Source organism: Camelus ferus, chromosome 26 (assembly GCF_009834535.1).
Source record: "Camelus ferus isolate YT-003-E chromosome 26, BCGSAC_Cfer_1.0, whole genome shotgun sequence".
NCBI classification, from domain to species: Eukaryota; Metazoa; Chordata; class Mammalia; order Artiodactyla; family Camelidae; genus Camelus; species Camelus ferus.
Window position 1 is genome coordinate 3,004,109 of NC_045721.1, and position 20,692 is coordinate 3,024,800.

The 20,692-nt window shown below is 49.7% G+C and overlaps 1 protein-coding gene across 4 annotated transcripts in view; it reads left to right on the forward strand.

Annotated features, from left to right (window-relative positions):
- The window catches only part of ZMAT4 (zinc finger matrin-type 4), a 284,740-nt gene that overhangs the window by 38,979 nt on the left and 225,069 nt on the right, over positions 1–20,692 (forward strand). For all 4 annotated transcript variants that reach the window (XM_032468401.1, XM_032468400.1, XM_032468402.1 and 1 more), the window contains exon 2: positions 18,476–18,581. In XM_032468401.1, coding sequence (XP_032324292.1) covers positions 18,480–18,581 — 102 coding nt within the window. In that variant the 5' untranslated portion in view covers positions 18,476–18,479. The remainder of the gene's footprint in view (positions 1–18,475; positions 18,582–20,692) is intronic.

Sequence of the window (20,692 nt, forward strand, 5' to 3'; positions counted from 1 at the left end):
GCCAGCGTGGGTCAGGGGAAAAGACTGATGGGTTGAACGTCTTCCTGCCCACCTGCTTTCTAGATCTGCAGGCTGGCTTCTCTGGCTCTCTAGGCAGCTGTGCCACCTGACCTGGCTTGTGATGCCAGCATGGGGTGGTACCCGCCAGCCCGCCAGCAGCACGCCCTCCGGCCTTGATCACTATCTGCCAGGAGCAGAGAGCTGTGACCTGCTGGGGACCCCTTCCCCCCACCGCGCTGTCCTTGGTGCTGAATCTGGAGAGGCTGAATTTGTTTCTGGGATCAGGAATCTGAGTGAAGGGACTTCTGAATGGAGGAAAGGACTGGATGGAGAATGATACAACCCCCCACTGGTCTCCCCCGAGCAGTAGTGTTATTCATAGTAATAAATATAACAGTAGCTACCATTTATTTAATTCCTACTCTGCACCAAGCTTTTAGGGACTTTACGTTCTTTGTTCTCACAGTAATACGATGTTATTATTAGCCTTTTTTTAGTGAGGAGTAAACTGAGACTCAGTGATTAAATAACTCCCCCATGTTTTGTAACTCTGCAAATGGCAATGCCAGTCTTCACACTTTTTTTCTTTAATTTTTAAAAAATTTTGTAAAAATTATTTTTTATTGAGGTATAGCTGATTGACAGTATTATATACGTTTCAGGTGTACAACACAGTGATTTGCAATTTCTAAAGATTTTATACTCCACTTAAAGTTATTATAAATGTTAGCTATGTTCCCTGTGCTGTACAATATACCCTTGTACTTTATTTATCTTATACATGGTAGTTTGTATCTCTTAATCTCATACCCCTGTTTTTTCCCTCCTGCCTTCCCTCTCCCCATTGGCAGCCACTAATTTGTTCTCTAAACCAGTGAGCCTGTTTCTTTTTTGTTATATTCACTAGTTTGTCTTACTTTTTGGATTCCATATATAAGTGATGTCTTTCAGTATTTGTCTTTCTCTACCTGGCTAATTTCACTTAGCATAATACCCTCCAAGTCCATCCATGTGGTTGCAAATGGCATTATTTCATTCTTTCTTTTTGGCTGAATAATATTCCATTGTATAAATATACCATGTCTTCTTTATTCAATCATCTGTCGATGGACATTTCGGTTGCTTCCACATCTTGGCTGTTGTAAATAGCGCTGCTGTGAACACTGGGGTGCATGTATCTTTCTGAATTAGAGGTTTCTGCTTTCTTTGGATAAATGCCCAGGACTGGAATTGCTGGGTCACCTTGATGTCCCCAAGCTTGTGCTTTTCATTCTGTAGAATATACTGCTGTCTGACTCGTGTCTATCTCACCAACCACTTTTCTCCAAAAGGTTCAGTTGGCTTAGATTCCTCCAATGAACTGAAAATAATCACTACTTTTTTGGGTGGCGGAGTTGGTGGTGGTTTTAGTGCAAACGCTTTGTTGTGTTTCTGGGAATACTCAGGCATGTTACTCAGGTGATGGGTGGACACAGGTCCTGACTGCAGAGCCTGGGGTCACAGAGTGGAAAGTACGACATCCATGTAGGGGGGATGTTTCCCCTTCTGCGAGGCTGTCGTTTTTACAGCCAAGGAAGAGCTGCTTCGGGACTGAATCATTGCCCTCTCGGTCTCACCCTTCGAAGCCTTTCCCTTCGTTTCTCGAGCCTGTCTGATTTCATTTTCCTCTGCTTGGGTTAACATCTTTTTCCCAGGATGGCTGATGGCAGGAGGAAGTAGACAGAAAGGGCACCTGAATCCAGAATTCCAGCAGGTAAACCTCTCCTCGTTTGCAAAATTACCCACTGCTAGGAGGTTTCCTGGCCCCTGGGCTTCTGAGGAAAAGTCTGGGGCTTAGATTAGAGGCCATATCACGTGTGCCTTTGAAATAGTTTCCACTTACTCCTTGGGCGAGTTAGTGCTCTCTGGAGGCCAGGAAGGGCTGACCTTGGGTCTTCTTGTCAGAGCCCTGCGGGCCCCGGGCTTCGTTTAAGGAGGTTCAGCCCGTATCTGCTGGACAGATGTGAGCTGCCTCCTTAGGGGCGACGCGAGGGCAAGCTCCCAGGACAGAAGGCACCTCTGGAGATGCCTTTGTTTGCCTTCCAACCCAGTTACAGAGACAATATGTTATTAGGGGAAGGGCATTCTCCTTGTAATTGTCCCAGCAGTGGAAGTCCTTGGGAAGGCAAGTCATGACATGTGAGGCCAGTTGGTGGCCTCGGGCCTCCAGCACCTGCTAGAGGCTTGTAGGAGGACTGAGTGAGCTCCTCTTATGGAGAGAACAGTGTGGAAATTTCCCCGGAACACCACCTGCCCTCACACCACCTGCCCTTCCCTGTCCTTCCTTGGTGCCCCCTGCTTTAACCAGAGAGACTAAATTGCTTTGGGAGCCAGCCAAGCTCTCCCTTTGTGTCCTCAGAGTCACAGGGAGGAGGCAGGGATAATGCGAGGGGGACATCCATCAGCGCCTCATGCCTCGCACAGTGTCTCACATCTAACGTGCTGTTTAATTGTCACAGCACCTTCGTGTGCTAAGCAGGGTGCACACAACTATACGCATTTCCCAGTTGGAGAGACTGAAACTTACCAAGGTGTTTTCTCCCAAGTGACTGGATCGTCGCAGTTTTTTCTTTTTCGTAAAGAGTTGGGAAAGAGGGCTGCCTTTACAAGCCAAACAGAATTCCTTGAACTTCCGCTTTAAGTTTTCCCTTTAAAACGAAGACCTTCCTGGACCCTTTTCTGCCCTCGAAAGGTTAAAAGAATGGGGTCAGCCCTCCCTGAGAGGTCAGCCACCAACATTTTCCCCGCAGCCCCGCGGATTCATCCCTCCAGGTCCCCACTCGGGCTGCACCCACCCCAGCTCCCGCAGCTCCAGATGTGGAGGCGGGTGCTCGTGGAAATGGGGAAGCCGAGGGTGAGTGAGGCCAAACATCGCTGCCTTTGCTCGTTAACGGTATTCACCATTTATCAAAGGAAATGGAAAACAAACAGTGCAGGGTTTTAATTACTCAGCATCAGGGAGGTGATCAAACACCCGGTGACTTTAATTACGGAATCCAGAGGCAGGCGGCTCCGAGGCGGCCGCTGCAGCCCAGCCCCTGGGAAGCCCCTCCCGCCGTGGAACCCTCCTCCGTGGCCCCCAGACCCATGCTCCGGGACACGTGTTCTCCCTTTGTGTTCCAGAAGCATATAGGGAAATGGAGGATTTGGGCTTCTTGTTTGGAAGGTTGGAGATCGGGCTGAGTGAGGGGTTGGGGCAATGGTGGGATGGATTCAGGAGAGAGAAATATGTAAAAGGCTGTAGGAAAAGAAAACAGATGTGAGTGGGGAGCCCATTTGGGAAGAAGCTCACAGAGCGGCCGTGTCCCAGGGCTCAGCCAGAGCCGGCGGGCGGGCGGACCATTCGCGCACCTTTGGCAGAGGGACTTTCTCTTTCTCTGATGCCTCCGCAAGGCCACTGAGGACCTGCTCTCTCCAGGCTTTGAAAGAGGCTGAAGTCCAAATGCTGGGATTCCAGGATCCACAGATGAGGTGAGGCCTGCATCTTCCCTGCGTGGTACCCAGATGTCAGGTGGCTGGTCCCGCTTTTTCACATCTGGCCTCCTTTTGGGGCTGGTCCTAATTGATGCTCGGTTCTATCCTTGTTCAACACAATTTCACCCTCACTGCTCCCTCCAACTTTATTGTTAATATTTTTTAAACTAGCAAGTGTATTTAGCCTGTGAGGTTGAAAGCTTGCCTACCAGGTTCCCTGAGATTCCTCGGGCAGTGAACACGGGTTCCACCACGTCCTCCCAGCAATCTCGCGGAGTCAGGATGCTCTTGCCTGAAAACGAGCAACTGACTTGCCTGCAGTCAAACTACAGGACGCGGCTCTGTTTTCAGAAGCTGCCACAGCCTGCAGGTCTGACGGACCATCTCGCCCACTGCACCGAGGCTGCGTTACCTTCCAGAAGCAGTGGAGTTGCCAGCTGGCACGCGGCATCTGGGAGAGACCTGAAACACCAGGGCAACGTGGCTTAACTGCCTGGAGATACCCACTAATAACTGTTAACTTTGTGTCCTCTTCCCGAGTGGCGGATCTCGAAACGAGACTATTTGCTCTGGAGAAGCCAAGCTTTTTGGAAATGATAATGAAGAGGCTGAAAATGTTCTGTTTGATGCTGTTTGGCTGTATTGATCTGGGAAGAAGCCCAGGGCGTCCCCACACTTCTCTCAGGAGATGAGCCAAGTCTCAGGGAAATAGGGGAACTGAATGAATTGAAAGGTGAGGCTCTGAAGGGCTGGGGATGTGATGTTAATCGGTGATGGATGCTCAGCTCAGAGCCTCACTCAGGACCTGCAGTCACGTTCCCTGGGACCAGTTCTGAAGCATCCCCTCCCCCGATGCACAGAGCATTCAGTGTCTTTGCTTTTTGTCTCACTGATGCTGACGTCACCCCGGGGACCACTCTCCTGGAAGAACCCCGTTATTTCTGCTCACAGCAATGCGACAGGTGCCCGAGTTCTGGCCCTGACCTGCCACCGTGCGTGACCCAAGGCAAGTCCCTTAATTCCTCTGGGCCCCGTTTTGTGCTCTGTCAGGTGTGGGGTCAAGATACTTTTACTTCCCCAAAGGAGTTGAAAACGCGATGCGCTATGCGAGATCACGTCAGAGAGTCTGGAAGCTTTGTTGCCAATGCGAGGCCAGCTCTTATTTCATTTAACTCCTGTGTTTTCTTTCCTGATCCCCCGTCTTCACTTGTCAGGTCTGCTGGTTGTTTCCTCTGGTGTTTCTCAGAGGCCCCCAGGGTTGGAAGAGATGGGTGGTGGCGTTGGTTGCGCTTCTGCTGAGTTACTCCAGCGCCAGTTCTGTGAGTCCTGGTTGTCTGGTATACACAGCTCATAAACCGGAGGGGAAGGAAGGAAGGAAGGAAGGGATGGATCCTGAAAACTGGCACATGGTCCTACTGGGTTTATTTTCCAGTCCTGCCCCAAATTGCCCAACCAAACAGAAATCAAAGTCGGCAGCAAATCCATTCACCTGATTTTTACTTCGCTGGTCGTTCTAGGGGTGGTCTGTGTTTGAGCCTCTTCGATCACCAGGGTGTGTTGTGGTGACTTGCAGGCACAAATTCCCCAGAACGAAGACAAGTAACAGACTCAGGGTGTGACCCTGAGCTCGTAGAGTTGGCAGCTGTTGAATAAATGATGCGCTTCTGTGGACTGACCATCGAGATTGTTGAAGGCTGGGAAGGTGCCAAGAACCTGGAGATAAAAAGCTGAAATATTCAGAACTTGCTGCAGCTGCTTTGGAAAGATCAGAGGAGAGGTTTTAGCCCAGCGGGTGGAGGGGTGTCCATGCCATGAGCAAGCCTTCTGCTCCCCAGGAAAACGGACATTGCACTCGTCTGTACATCACCTCCCTCCCAGCTTTGCTCTGTTTTCCAGCACACGAATGCCACTTGGCCGTGAGTAGGACCCAGGGGTCTGTGACATCGGGCCGGGTCCTGATCCAGCCACACCTGGGAAATGATACATTCGGGGCTTTTGTCAGGGGGCTGTGGAGTTCAGCTGGGGACTGGAGAGGTTAGCCACGTGAATGTGATGGAATGAGGGGTCTGGTTCCAATTTGCAATCAAGATCCCAGCTGTAGGGGCGCTTTGAGATGATTCAGTTCACAATTTGGGGTGAGTTGGGAGGAAACCCAAATTGTTTCCTAGCTTTGTCTTTCTGCCCACAGCTCCAATTTCAGGGCTGCCGCTGTTCTGGAGGAGTCTTTAAAAAAAATGTATTTTAAAATATCATGTAGGACTCTGGTTGCCTGAAGACCAGCCAGGGACCAACCAGATTGGAGCTCTGTAATGACTACCTTCCTCTGGCAGAGATTTACAGTGGATTAAGTGATTATATGTGTCTAATTGCTGTGAACTCCCTTTATGACCCTGGCAGGTGAAGACAGCTTGTAAATTATGGCTTTCTCCTGACCCCCAAGTCACATGCCGCAACCCGGGCAGATCTGTGACCAAACCCGGCAGGCGGCAGCTGCAATTGGCTGGGTCTTTCCTGACCGTGAGGGCTGGAATTCTGTTAGAGCCTCAAATTCCCTCTCCTTTCGGCAAGTGCAAAGGAAGGAACAGAGCTGGAAGGTTTTAACAGGGCTCGGAAGACCCTTAGAGCAAATGCTGAAACAATAGTTGATTTAAAAGCTCTGGGAAGATGGCTGGACCTGGAGTCAGGAGACACGGATTTGAGTTCCTGCTCTGTCTGTGTTAGTTCTGTGGACCTTACGCCGACCTGCCCTTGGGCATATCCCATGGGCTTTCTGTAACCGTCCCCCAGGCCCGTACTGTTGTGAGGGCCCTATACATAAAGTGCTTGCTCCGTACGTCAGTTTCTGAGAGGTCAAGGTGTCGCTGGACCGTGCTGTTTCTGAAGGCTCTAGAGGGGGACATCTCCTTGTTTCTTCCAGCTCCGGTGGTTTCCAGCATCCTTGGTTTGCTGTTGCTTCACTCCGATCTCTGCTTCTGTTTTCACGTGGCCACCTCCCCATTGGTCCAAGTTCCTTCTTCTTATAAGGACACCAGTTATTGAATTAGGATCCACATACGCCAGGAATGTTATGTATATGTGTATACAGGGAGCTGGGAGGATCTAGAAAGGGGCCCCTAACCCAGCTTGGGTGAGAAGCGGGGACCACGTCCCAGGGAGGTGATCCCTAATGCGTGGCTCAGCGGGACGATGGGGAGCGGAGAACACAGTCTAGCCTTTAACAAGCTGGGGGTTGCTTGCTTTAACCATGCTGTCTGTGACACGTGGCAAGCCTTGGGGTGGCTGGGCTTTGTTGGCTAGTGTAGCAGGAGCAGCCTCTCCTGGTCCCCAGCTGCATTCACATTTCAGTGGACTTAGCACTTGTTCAGGCTTCAAACTGGGTTCTCATCACACACTGTAAGGACAGCTAGGTCCTGGAGGAAAGCCAGTCAGTCATGGGGCCAGGTCTGCTTCTGGTGTGCTCACTGCCAAGACACGTGGCCGCGTACTATGTTTTACCCAAGGATCCCACGGATGGGGGGTCTAATGACATCTCCCAGGAACGTCTCTTACCTTGGGACAAAAATAACCTGTACTGTCTTTTCCTGGCCCCCCTGACACGAGCCTCCAATGGATTTGATTGTATACAGTTTGCATTTCGTGGGACTCCGTAGAAGATGAGTGCCAAGGAACTCCCCCGGCTGCCAGGTGGCTTGAAATATCTCATTAGGATTAACTGTGTGGGAAGAAACAGTATTTTTAGCAGTGGGTAGGAAGTGTTACTGCAGTGTGACTTATTTGACATTATGGAACTTGGAATCATCAGTTCAAGTCGGATGGTGCGATAGTAACTGTAACCACATCGGAGACTGCAGATCAAAAGACCGGGAGATGGGGGCTGGCACCAGCGCATCTCTGTCTTTTGCTTATTAGAAATAGTACCAAGCCTCTCCCAGGAGACAGTGTTACTAGAGACAATTCTTGGCCTCATGTTGCACGAATATTACTCTGAAGAAGAATTGACGGGCTTCTGGAGGAGTTCTGGGGCTTTGGGAATTGATCTGGTCTCTGAATTTCCGATGAGGTGGGGTCCAGAGTGAGGCTGGCTTCCTGAGGAGGCATGAAAGAAGCAAGGTTGGGGTGCGGGTTTGCCCAGAGGCGGCCTTTGCAGAGGTCAGTACTTGGGAAGTTTGGCAGGAGTGGCGTCTGGGATGGACACGGTGGAAGGGTCAGGACGGAAGCTGGGGAGGCCGGGGCTGAAATGACCTATGACAGTTGCCCCATGCTGGGCTACAGTGGCTGATCTTTTCTGCCTTGCATCCTTCAGCCACTGGGTGTGGGCCACCCTGGGTAGGAGTGTGACCGTGGGCAGGGTGACTGCAGCAGAGGCCATTCCCGATGAGAGGACAGCTAAAGCCCGAAAGCCAACTCCACCCCCAGCAGCTGGGTCAGGAAGCTCTGCCCAGAAAGGGCATCTAGTCTGTCCACCCCAGAAAATCGCAGGTACTCATTTCACTGTGGGTTGGGACCCCTCCGTCAGGAAGCAGGTCACAGCCCATCGACTTGGGGGACTGGCCTCTTATTTCTGGGCTCTGAGAAATCGGATTGCTGCTCGCGATGGGAACTTGGCTGGTGTAGATGGAGTCATTACTTAAACCCACTTCCCTCCTGCTGTGACCTGACACCTGCCCAGCTCACAGATCGCTGGGCGGGGCGTTCTCATTTCTGACAAAATACTCACCTCCACAATCCGAGAATCCCCTCTTCCTCCCTCTCGGGTCCGATCTGGAAGGTGGACTTTATTGGGCATCTCTGCATTGCTGGCTCCCCCAGTGTCTGGTTTTTTCCCCCTAAATTTAAAAGGGTGACTTTGGCTCCTCTCTGTCCAAAGTGCCTTGTAAAAGGAAGACAGTAGCATTCTGGACGGGTGGCGAAGTGTAGGGAAAGGACGCCACCGTGGGAGCTGGGGTCCCAGTTTGCCTTTGCTAGCAGGGAGAGCGTGGGTGAGCGCCAGCATCTCCCCGGTGTCTCCTCTGTTTCGTGTGAGTGTGGAGGATGAGGTCAGGTGGCCTGAAGCTCCTCTCTAGTGTTACCTTTTCCTTATTCCTGTCTCTGCTGTGGGAGGTGATCTCTCTTGCTCTCCGGTCCTCCCAGCAGGGTAGGTGGCGGGACTGAGAACTCCCTGACAGGCTGGGGACAGGGGTACCCCCACAGCAGAACAAATGGTGGGGGAGATTCAGAAGGGCATCACACAACCTGTACTTGCTACGCCCCTCTTTTCCCCTCAAAGCCACAAACTACTCAGCCAGAAGATGAATCTACGTTCATGTGGTTTCCTTTCCTGGAAACTGCCCAACCCCAGCTCACATCAGCTGCAAAGACCAGAAGAATTGATTTGGGGCAAGAATTTGAAAGTGTAACTACATTAAGAGCGGGAGCGGTGAGACGTGCGCTTCTTCCCAACCTCAGGGCTGTTGCCAGACGGCCCGGCTGTCGTTTCTGGCGAGGTGACAAGGCCCTGGTGCCCTGATGGGAGGCCCTTGCTCGCTACCGGGCATCCCAGTGGCCATGACCGTCTGCTCGCCGCCCCCACCCCCTCCAAGATGACAGAGCAGATTGTGCGAGACACCAGCAGCAGCGTGCTGGGGTGAGTAAGATGAATGAGCTCGGAACGGAGGGAAATCGAGTGACTTTCCTAGAAGATGCTACTGGTATTTGAACAGGGGATAAAATAACCCAGAAAGGTATTTCTAGTCAGTGTATTGATACCCAGGCTTTGTCCTAAAATGGTGTGAGAACTTTTCCATACATGGCTTGACTTTAGACCCCATAAAACCACATCTGTTCAGATGAGGAAGAGCTAGGTGGCTCTAAATAAGCATTCTCAGGGAGGTCTGGGCTGTGTAATTCCATCACCCAGAGCACTGAACAGAAGAGACAATGAAAAGCCAAATCTCTCAAGGTTAAGACCCTTGAAAGTCTGGCATTTTCCAGCTCCCTCTCAAAGCACGTAAGAGGTTTAACTGGTCGGAAGCATGCTTCCGGGTAACTGTTTTCCAGTCCTGTGATGCTACGAGTGTTTGCGTGGAGTTAGTTAAGGTAGTGCTGGCCAATCCCTGGGATCACCGTGGTGGCTCAGCACGTTAGAAGTTTCTCTCTCCATCACATAATGTTCTGTGGGCATCAGATGTGGGGGACCTGGGGCTCTGCTCCGTGGGGTCATTCTAGAACTCAGGGCTTTCGGAAGTTTCACTTCCTCAACACGTGGCTTCCAAGGGGCACTAGGGCACCACGGGGGTCTGACCCTCAGCAGGGAGGGCAGGTGGAAGGTGGTGTGGCAGCAGGGCCAGTCTAGAAGTGTGCGCATTGCTTTTGCCGCCATGGCTTTGGCTGGAGCTCAGCACACAGCACACTTAACTGCAAGAGAGGATGAGAAATTCAGATTATTTTTTGTGGCTGGGAGAAGGAAGAAAATACAGCTATGTGTCTGCTACAGAGAGTGTGGAGGATTCATTTCTGGAAAATTCTGTCCCATCATTAGTGCATGGATGGTATCTGTCTGTCTGTCTGTCTGTCTATCTATCTATCTACCTATCTACCTACCTACCTATCTACTTATCTACCTACCTATCTGTCTGTCTGTCTTTCTATCTATCTATCTAATCTATCTATCTACATATCTATCTATCTCATCGTCATCATCATCTTCCTCACTGTCATGTACAGTCTTTAATAACAGAACACCCTACAACACCTTCCAAAGCAAAGTTGAGATCTGTCTACAACTTGTCTCCAGTCACACAACTCCCTCATCCTGCCCGTGGGAAGTAATCACCATCCTGAATCCTGTCCTCATTTTTTGCCAAACATCCTCAGAGTTGTATCTCACCTACATGTCTCCTCAAGACGTCTGTATTTTTATCTTAGCTGTTTTTGACTCTGGAGGAAGGATCCCGTGTGCGTACTCTCTGATTTTTTCCACGGAAACATTAGATCCGCCGTGATTCCTCCCTATTTGGCTGTGCCACTGTCCCCATTCGTGTCACGACTCTGCCTCGATGTGTTCATGCCCTCCCCTGCAGGTGCGTGTTGGGCGAATTGCAGGTTTTGCTATTTGAACAGCGCTGCGATAGTCATCTCTCACGCACCTCGTGTTGCGTACTGAGCATGACGCTTTCTTGCCTGGAAACTAGGAGTGTAGTTGCTGAGTTTCTTAGCTTGGCTGAACTTGCCACCGTTCCTCCTGTCAAAGATGTACGTGTGTCTGTACCTCCATCCGCACTCGATAAGAGTCAGATATTGCAACGTTTCAATTCTCGTGTCTTCCCATCTTGGCTACTCCAGATACTATTACCCGGACTCTACCATTTTTGCTGATTTTAGGAAAAGCCGCACACAGATCGAGACGAAACAGGAATCCCCAGAGAAACCAAGCCAGGTTAGCATGCTGGGTGGGCTGAGGATGTCTGCAGGAGCCTCGGAGGGTGGATTAGAATAAAAGTGACCGTTTTCCCCTTGGCAGCTCGGTCGGGCTCGTCTGCACCCTCTCCTGCAGTGGGATACAGGTGCAGGACTGTGCCTCCAAGCCCTGGATGTGATAACCGCCTTCCAGTCCACCCTCGATCTGTCTGGCTTGGGCGTGGCGGTCTTGTAAAGATCAATCATGTAAACAGGTTACAGGAATGGAATACTTCTTTATAAACTGTAGTTTCGAAAGCTTGTCTCCGCCGTTAAAAAGAAAGATGGTGTTGTCTTTCAGCTTGTTAAGAAAATCCACCCGTTTGGAGGGTGCACCTGCTCCTTCCAGGCAGCAGGCATGTTGGGAAGCCGGGATCCACACTGGCTGTCTTCCTTCAAGTGGCGGGGGAGGGCGGAGCCTCTTCTTTAAGATGTGAGGTGCTTTCCCACCTGGGTGCACAGCCCTTTAGTTTGATGGAGTGAGCGACAAAACATAAGGAGGATGTCCTGCCCCCCCATGTCTTCTCCTCCCCTCTCCTCCTCTTTGTGGATTAGTGATTTGTTTGTTTCTTTGTTTGTTTCTCTCTGCCCCTGGCTTTCCTCCTGTGATGGGGGCTCTGTATTTGCTCAGACCTGAAGGGCTAACCCAGTGGACAGTCCATGCTCTCCATACACCATTCATGTCTCCCTCCCCGGGGAGGGCAGAAGGAGAAAGACAATGCTTCTGACCCCTGGTGACTGGCAGGGATGCCGGAGTTTCCCCACTAATAATAAAAGCCAATGGCGTCTTCCCTGGCCACAATGCTACGTCACACCTTCCAGACCCATCAGCTGGGGACAGCTGGGTTCACTGCCTGTTAGTCCAGCCACCTCGGGCTCTCCCCACAGCGGCCTCCCAGAGGGCCTTCTGGAAACCCAGACAGAAGGGCCTTCACCTTTTGGAACACCTGCTAGCCCCGCCTGTCTCCTCCCGCATCCACCATCTCAACAGTAAGGTGGAGGCAAAGGTCCAGCACTGAAATCTCAGCAGGGACTGTCAAGCCATGGAGCAAGTAGAGAGGGAGGGTGGGAGGGCTGGAGCCACTGTTTACCAGCTGGTGTGAATGTTTTATTGATGTGCAGAAGGAGACAGGAATCCTGTCGGTGTCCGTGTGTCTGCATAATGGTGACTGCTGGATCCCAGGGTGTGAACCTTTCTCATGAGATCAGAACCTTGTTCACGGAGGCAAACCTAGTGCCCAGAGCAGCACCAGCACATAGTAACTTCTCAAAAAAGCCCATGTGATGAGGAAGAGCGGGTATCCTAGGGAGGCTGTGTAGTATCCTGGACTTGTGCACGGAGGCTATTTGGTGAATTCCATGGAAAATCTGAGGCACTGGGGTTCTTGGAAGCCATGGGCTCCACTCAGCCCCCTGGGCTCTGTAATTCAGACTCACGCATTCAGACAAGGCACAAGGGTCCAGTGGCAAGGAGCCCGGCACGCACGGCTCCGCAGAGGTGGCAGGCGCACAGGTGTGTGCCCTGAGGTTGGCCCCGGCTGGCGGGGGGGCATGTTTGCTGCGCTCCATCCCCGGTGTCACCGGCCTCGCTGAGACTGTTGCACCACCCCGGGGCCCAGGGTGAGGCGTGTGTGCCCACAGACGCAGATGCCTCTGAGTCAGGATCACAGAGCCTGGTTTTACAAGTGAAGAAAATAGTGTCATTAAAAGGCAATTATTCAAGCGGTGTGAGTCAGCTATGCAGCTTCTGGCGACGCCACGCAGGAGAGGAGAGTGGTGTGGAGAGTTTCTCTCTCTCCCTCTCTCTATCCTCAACCCCCCCCCCCCCGTCTCTTCTGCATCAAAGCTCAGATTGGAAAGCAGAGCTTGTACCTGCATGTTATATGGTGAGGAGCCTGGACTGCCAGGTTCCTTTCTCTGAGCAACATTAGGAAGGGGGAAGGCACCGTCTGATCAGAGAAAGCCTTCATCCCAAGAAACAGGGAACCAAAAGGTTCCTCAAGCTGGTGTGTACCTGATGCTCACCCCAAGCTCAGCCACTTCATGGAGGCTTAGGTCCCCTGTCTGGCCACCTCCGGGGTGTGGGGTGAAGGAAAGGAGAGTGTGCTGGGAGCTGGGTTCAGGCATCTGCTTCATCCCGGCTGCTCTGTGTGCGCCCTGCACCCTTTCTCTCTCTGGTGCAGTTTCATGGGAGACCAACACGCTTTCCATTTCTGGAGCACTTTCTGTGGTTGTTTTTCCTAAGGCTGCTTGGTCTGCTGTCACGGCAACCAGCCCTGTGTCCCCCTCCACATGGGGGGAGGTGCGAGGGGACAAGACAGACCCTGCTTCCAGCCGGTCCGCGAGGGTGCCTGTGCCGGTAGGGGCAGCAGGTGGGCGATCACTGTGGAGATGTTTGAAGAACCGTGGGCTAGTGTCCCAAATCTTTATCATCTGTTGCCAGGGAGGCCAGCGGGGAAGGCATTTCACGTGCCCCGGGAGGGCAGTGGCAGGGCGTGAAAGGGGACGGGAACAAAGATCAGACCACAGCCATAGAAACACCAAACATGGGTTCCAGTTCAGGGCTGTTTTGCAAGTGGGCTAAAAGCTCAATCACAGAGAAGCAGAAACAGGGTTTATTTGTTCTGAGCTGAAAATGGACCAGCCCTGATTCTCATAGCTTTCCTCCTTCTGAGCAGAGTTTGACTTCGTCCAATGTTGGTAAAGCAAAACAGGGACCATTCCCATAGCTGTATGGGTATGAATAATTTTGATTTTAAAATGTGACTGAATTTAAGTGACAGCGGTGTGCCTCCTGTCTGTTCACGTTCATAACCAGGGGAAGGTTCATTTTAATTGGTGGCATTTTCAGTCAACCATCCAGCTTGTCAAAACTGAAAGAGACAGAGGTCCATTCTCTCTCCTTAGACTTGCGTGTGGTTCTGTCTCTTTCTCTGCTTAGATATTTACAGCATCCCTCCTGAAAATAAGAGTAATGATAATACAAAAATAATAATATTCATGACAGTGGTGATAGTGTCTGTTTCTGAGTGTCTGCCATATGCCACAGTCTTTGTTAGATGCTTTTAATCTACATCTTCTCTCATCATCGCTATAACTCTGGGAGAATGTTTTCCCCATTTCACAAATGAGGAAAGCAGGGCTCAGGGAGATATATAACCTGCTCAAAATCTAGCTGGCAAGTGACCAAATCTGGATTTGAATTAATATCTTGCTCTTCTCTGAAGAGCCCCGCATGGGTTGTAGGATCTCTTTTAGCACCATTAGAAATGGAATGGAATGGAGAATGTTAACCTTGGCCAGGAAGCCTCAGGTTTCTTTGGGTTTTCAACCTTTGTTCCTGAGATCTGCTCTTGAGAAGGAATCAGAAAGGAGGGCTTCATAGCTGCATTTGAAAATCTTGAAAAAGGCCATTCCTGGCACCTGGAGAAATGTGTTGGGTCCTGGCTGTCCTCCTTCTATTTGGGTCTTGAACTTTGCATCTCCTCTCTTCCATGCATCTTGCTGCCTCTTCCTTTGATGTTGTAGAATCCCAAATTAGCCCCACCAGTGCCCTTTGTATGTATCTCCTTACACCTACTGATTGTAAGATTTTTCCTCTGTGCCAGGGAAACGAATTAGCTTCTGAGTTGGAACCCATTTCCCTCCACTCTAATCCTCTCCACTCTTAAATTTTCAACTCATATAGAACCCCCTTGAAGAATTCCCTGTCATACCTCTTGTCTCTTCAAGTCCTGTAGCACTTTTTACCAGCCTATATTACACCTGCTGCCTGTGACTTAGGTATTTGGTACACATCTCTTCTCACTCAATAGCTCATAAAGATTTGGAAGACAGGAGATGTGCCTTCTGTTATCCCAGTGCGTCAGACATAATAGATGCTGGAGAACCATTACTGAATAAAACAAAAGCTCTCCCCCTCTATATTTTCTTGACTTCTTATACTAAGCTACACCTCTAAATCTTACACTCACTGCTACATGTTTAAATAGATCTGTTGCTATATAGAGACCTGGGACAGCAAATGAGACTCTGATCAGATTCCTGTTCTAATACTGCCTCCAACTCTACTCGGGGCCTTTACTTGACTTAGAAGACAGGGAGCACTTCCCTCTGTGAATACTGAGGACTGATAGAGGGGTTATTCAGATCTTCCATGTTTGCTCTGGCACATGCCAGGGTGGGGAATACTGAGGCTGCTTTTGGGCAGATCAGTTTCAAATCCGGGCAATCAGACTCCTTCCTTCTGCTCTCACCTCCCTCCTCTCACTGTGCAGTTCAGTGCAGTCGGCATGTTCTTAGGGTGGGGGTCACCACACAGTGGCTTCGGTGGACAGTAGGACTGAACAGTGTCAGTGATGAATGGCCCAGCCCCATCTCTGCTCTATGATGATTCAGCACCATGGACAAGGCTAAGGAAAGGCAGCTTTTTCTCACCGTACTTCTGAAGGCCAGTCCTATTCTAAACAGGCAGGAAGAGGGGAGTGAGTGGCAGCTGTCCCTCTTGGGAACTGAATTACAAATCAGACCCTCTGGTTGCCTAAAGTGACATACACAGAGAGAGTTCTCTTTTCTCGGAGAAAAGGTCTCCTGCCCAAACCAGGCTGCCACTTGTCCGCTAATGGTCTCCCACTGGAATTTAACTTATTCAGGTATTCCACTCGGGCCGGTGGATTTCAGAGGGGTCTTTACTGGCATTTTAACTACATGTGGGCTTGTTCAAATCAATATTCTTATATAAAAAGTGAAAAAGCCGTGCTATTCTCTTCTTCCTTTGAATTTTTTTTTTTTTTAGTGTACACATTTTATATTCTGCCTTTAAAGCTATTTCTGCTGCACAGCTGCTTTCCTGAGACTCAGACTCCTACGGGCCCCACTTGGTCCGACACGTACCTTGAATATCCTTTCACAGTGTTTGATTTCTGCAGTCGGTTGTATAATGAGGAGAGAGTGTGCAACGAGTTTGGAGATTCCTATTAACCAGGTCACCCAGGAATCTATTTTCGTGCGCTTCTTTATTAGAAATAGCAGGGAACGCGATAATATTTCAATGCAACTACTTACAGGCGCTTGGCTTCAAAAATACACCTTACGAAGTTTTCTTTTCCCATTTGACATTTCAAAACATTGGACTCCATTTCCCAGTCATCAAAGCACCTCGTCTCCATCTGCATTCCAGGATGTGAATACAGACCATTACAAATGACAGTGGACATTTTGCATGGTCATTTGGATTCGTGCTCCTTTGCCCCGGTTAGATCATATCTGGAGTGTTTCATTCTGTCCTTGGCGCACTGCCTTCGAAGATGGCCCATAAAAAAAGATAGACAGACTCAGACAATCGGGCAGGATGGGGGTTGGGCATAGATAGAAGAGAGCTATGTTCAACACCCGAGGGAGGGTATCTTGTGAGAAAGGAGAGTAAAATCATGCGGTGTTGTTTCCCAAGACAGAATCAATGAGTGAAATCTACAGTGGAACAGATTTTGATTCAACCTGAAAGGTACCTAATGACTAGAGTGGACAGACTCTTTGGAACAGGTTGCCGTGTGAGGTGGTGAGCCTCCTGGCTCTGCGGGTGCTGCACTGCAGGCTGGCCTGGCAGTCTGCCTGGAAAGATCCTTCCAGAAGTAACAGGTCTGCTTCAGCTGTGAGAGTCACTGGTCCTTACTCTCTGGCATTATTACTGTCGGGACTCGGGGTGTTGGAAAACTGGAGAAAACTGTTGTCTCTTGGGAGTAGAAACTGTGAATCCTTTGGAATTGCTTAATACAAGCATCCTAATGGGCCAAGGCGGCCAAGGCCAAGGTCAGGGGTGAGTGAGTGTTGCTGAGACAGGCAGCATTTTATTTCAGGCGGATACTTCACTCGTGTGACCCAGCTGTTTAGATGATTTTTAAAAATCCCTTAAAATGGACCACAATCCTTCATTCTGCTGCATTAATCAAGACTTGCCCAATATCTTACCAGCATCAGGATATCACTAAATATGTGACAATGATCCCTTTCAAAGAAAGGAAGTTTTATAGTTTACATAGTACCTTCTCCTCTAGTTCTCCTTTTGATCTTCCCCACAATTCTCCAAGGAGGCATGGAAAATACTATCATCTCAATTCTTACAGGGAGACAGCTGAGCCTGAGGGTGTGTGATTCATCCGTATCACACAGCTGGCAGGTAGCGCTTAGGCCTGGGAGGGGTCTGGGGAGCGGGCATCAGAATCGCACAAGCTGGGCAGTATCTGTGGCCACGCCAGTAACAGCCGTGTGACTCCAGACCGTCTCGTGTGTGCGGTGAGGGCGTCGGGGTAGGCTGAGCGCCAGGGTGTTGTGCTGTCTGCGCTTTTCTTGCCTCTTCGTACCCACGCTGTCCGACACAGCCCTTCCTCTCTGCCTGGCGGGTAGGAAGTATGATGAAGCGAATTCGTGGGTTGGTGGAAGGCATCCTGATACGCTGTTGTGTGTTCCCAGGGTGTGATATTACACTTCAGCTGCAGGAACACACCTCTGTGTCAGGCCACTTTCAGGAGTGTGAGAACCTGGGCTGCATTCTGATCCAGGGTTTGGAATTTGAGGGTGTGTTTGTTTACCTTTGTGGGCTCAGTTGTGGTGTGGTGTGGTGGAAGCGTCCTTCCTGAATTTCATCTCCCCTCCACGTAGATGAGTCAGCAGGAATCGTGAGGACTCCTCACTTTACAAGGTTGGAGCTTGCAAAGAAAGTTATAGTTCAATTTTTGATTTGATTTTTCAATTGTCTAAGTATAGCTATTGAACTCAAATCCCAACTTGACATGGCCTATAAGGCTACTGACAAAGCTAACCCATTTCCATGGACCACAGAGTAATGCATGTTCATTGCAGCAAATTTAAAAGTAAAGAAAATTCTGTAATTTCTTACAGTATCCCAAAGATAACTGCTACTAACGTTTTGTCAAAACTTCCTGGAATGTTTTTCTACCCACCTATACGTGGTTTAAAGGAAATTTGAATAATACTGTATATACTGATTTGTAAACCTTTGTTATTAAGGGTAATTTTTTTCCTGTTTTCCTAAATATTCTCCTAAAAGATTTGATCCAAGTTTGGATTTGAGAGCCACATAGTATTCTAGTGTGTGGCTGTATTAGAATTCATTTAAGCTCTTTCCTACTGTGGGATATATTGGGTCCTCATGATATTCTGGTGATGGAAATCGTTTCGGAAAATGTCTTCTCACCCAAGTCCTTGACAATACATCTGATATAAGTCTGATTTGCCAAACAAAGAAAATCAAAGCTGGATTTCAATTTTTAGGGTATCAGCAACGCTATTGGGCATTACGACCTACCAGGTTTGATTAGGAAGTCGTAATGCCCACGACTTACTGAGGTTAACTGACATGGTAACACCAAAGGTTTGGGGCGGTCCCTCCCACCGTCACCGTCGTTGGATCTGTTCCCGTGCTCCAGGCTACTTCATACACTTAGTGTCCTGCAGAAACACCAGAGCAGTGGATTCATTTTTCTTTTCTCTTCTGTTGGTTCTCCTGCAGCCCGATGAAGTCCTCCGATCTCGATCAGGACTTATTTACAGACAGTTACTGCAAGGTGTGCAGTGCCCAGCTGATATCGGAATCTCAGCGTGTGGCCCACTACGAGGTAAGAACAGCTTTTCCCATTCAGTCTGTTCAAATGGGAGAAAAAGCAGCCTGGGCCAAGGCTGTGGGGCTTGGGGCAGATCTTAAGAAGCACGGGGCTTGAGGCTGTCGATTCAGATCAGGCCACGACCAGTGCGCGTGCGTGAGCTTGGAGGCAGGGCTGGGGACACCATTCTCAGACCCTTGGCTGCTTCCAAGATTCTACTTTTTCCTTTGTGCCTTGGCCCCTCGAAACCCCGTGGGCTTTCTCTACTGGTTAAATCTGTCACTGCTTCTCCCCGAAGTCCCTTTCAGGGACACGCACCAGCGTGCATTAGTGCCAGCCTCCCTTTCCTCCTCTGACCCTGAAGCAAAGCTCAGAGGCCCCTTTTAAGCCCTGCGGTGGCCTCAGTGATCCAGCACCAAATTCCTTCCACCTTATGGCCGCTGCCCTAAAAGTGTTTATCAGCAAGAAGACTCCTCCCCCACCGCAGGGTGATGAAGGTTTGAAAGCCCCAGTGCTCTTGAAGGGCAGAATCCAGTGTCTTTGGCTTTTGAGGATATAAGTTCAAATAGCTGCTTTTTGATCCTTGATTGGGAAGAGAGGGTGACGGAACAGTGGTTGGCCAGTTCCTGGGGAGGGAATGAGGTGCCAAGCATGAGAAAAGGGGAGGCCGGGCCCCCCCAGATGCTGCTTGGGGCTGTTAGCTTTTCAAGAGCACATACACCAGCGAGAGCACGAGCTTTCAAGGGTAATAATTTGGACATAATTTTAGATTGGAGGGCTTGGCCAGGAATCTTCCTTTTGTCTGACGAGTCTGACAAATGCCAGTTGTCACTGTCGCTCACCCAGCTCCTCTGAGCCTGCGATTCCTCTGCACACAATGCAAATAATAATTATTCCAGGCACACGTACCCGCTCAGGGAGGCATCCGTCTGACCCGGCGTTCTCCTCGGGGTTTGGTGGAGACCAAATGAGACCCCTTGAAACGGTATTTGTGAAAACGCTTTGGAAGCTGTACGGTGTGCCAGGTCTGCACAATGACATCGTTTCTCATTATTAGCTCCATGGCAGCGATATTTGGATGAAGACAAATAAAACTTGCTCTGTGGAGAAAACTCTTAAAACTTAAAAAAAAGTCAGCGCATTCTTTTGTCAGTAGGCAACCGAGCATCCGAAGAAGGAAAAGTGAACTCAAAAGAATGATCCACAGTGGAAGACAGCCATCTCTGGAAATTAAGAATTTCAAAATTCTGTAGATACTACTTTGTAAACCCATATGGTTATATTAATTCCCTTTCCCCAGTGGAGGAAAATCAGGGAATTTGTCTCTGCTCTGAAATTCCATCACCTCCTATTACGTTCTCCCTTTATTAGACTTTTTATGTTCCATTTTTAATCATCTTGCTAGATTCTTGAGGCCAGAACAGTTTGAGTCACGTGATCTTCCGTAAGTCCTGAAACGGTGCCCATATAACATAGCTGTTCAGTGACCTTTTGTTTACAAAAATGACCTGGTGACACTGTCCAAGCTCTGCTTTGTTGTTCCCTGAGCTAGAAAAGTCGCGTCCAAAAATCAAAAACAACAGCTTTTTTTTTTTTAAAGGGAAAAACGCTTAGCTGCTCAATTAAGGGTTTAGTTATGTGAACACAGTTTTCTGGTTACCACACTGTACGGACTGTGGCACAACTTAATTGTTTAGAGGTTGGTGTTGGCTGAGGGAAGAGACGAGAAAGCAATTAGACTAGATCTGTAATTCTCAGAGGTGTGTACGCATCATCAAACCCACCTTAGATGCATTCACCGGGGACGGGGTCTCAGTGATGTGTCCCTCGCTGCCTCCAGGCAGAGGTGGGGCACTTCCCTCAGGGAGAAAGGGCGCATGCGTTCCTGCTGCAAAGGCGCTGGGGGTGTGGAAAGCGCCCACTGAGGACGGAGGGCACCTTGTGTGATCTCCGGTCTTGCAGCTTCGCTTAGGAGATGGTCCCAGTTCCTCTTCATCCCTGGGAGGATGGCTTCCCTCAGATGATCTCGAAGACCATCTGAGAACCGATATTCTGGTTGCATCCATCCGTCCCTCCCTCCGCACACCCCCTCTGCTGAGTGGGGTCTCTGTGAGCCTCAGATCCCA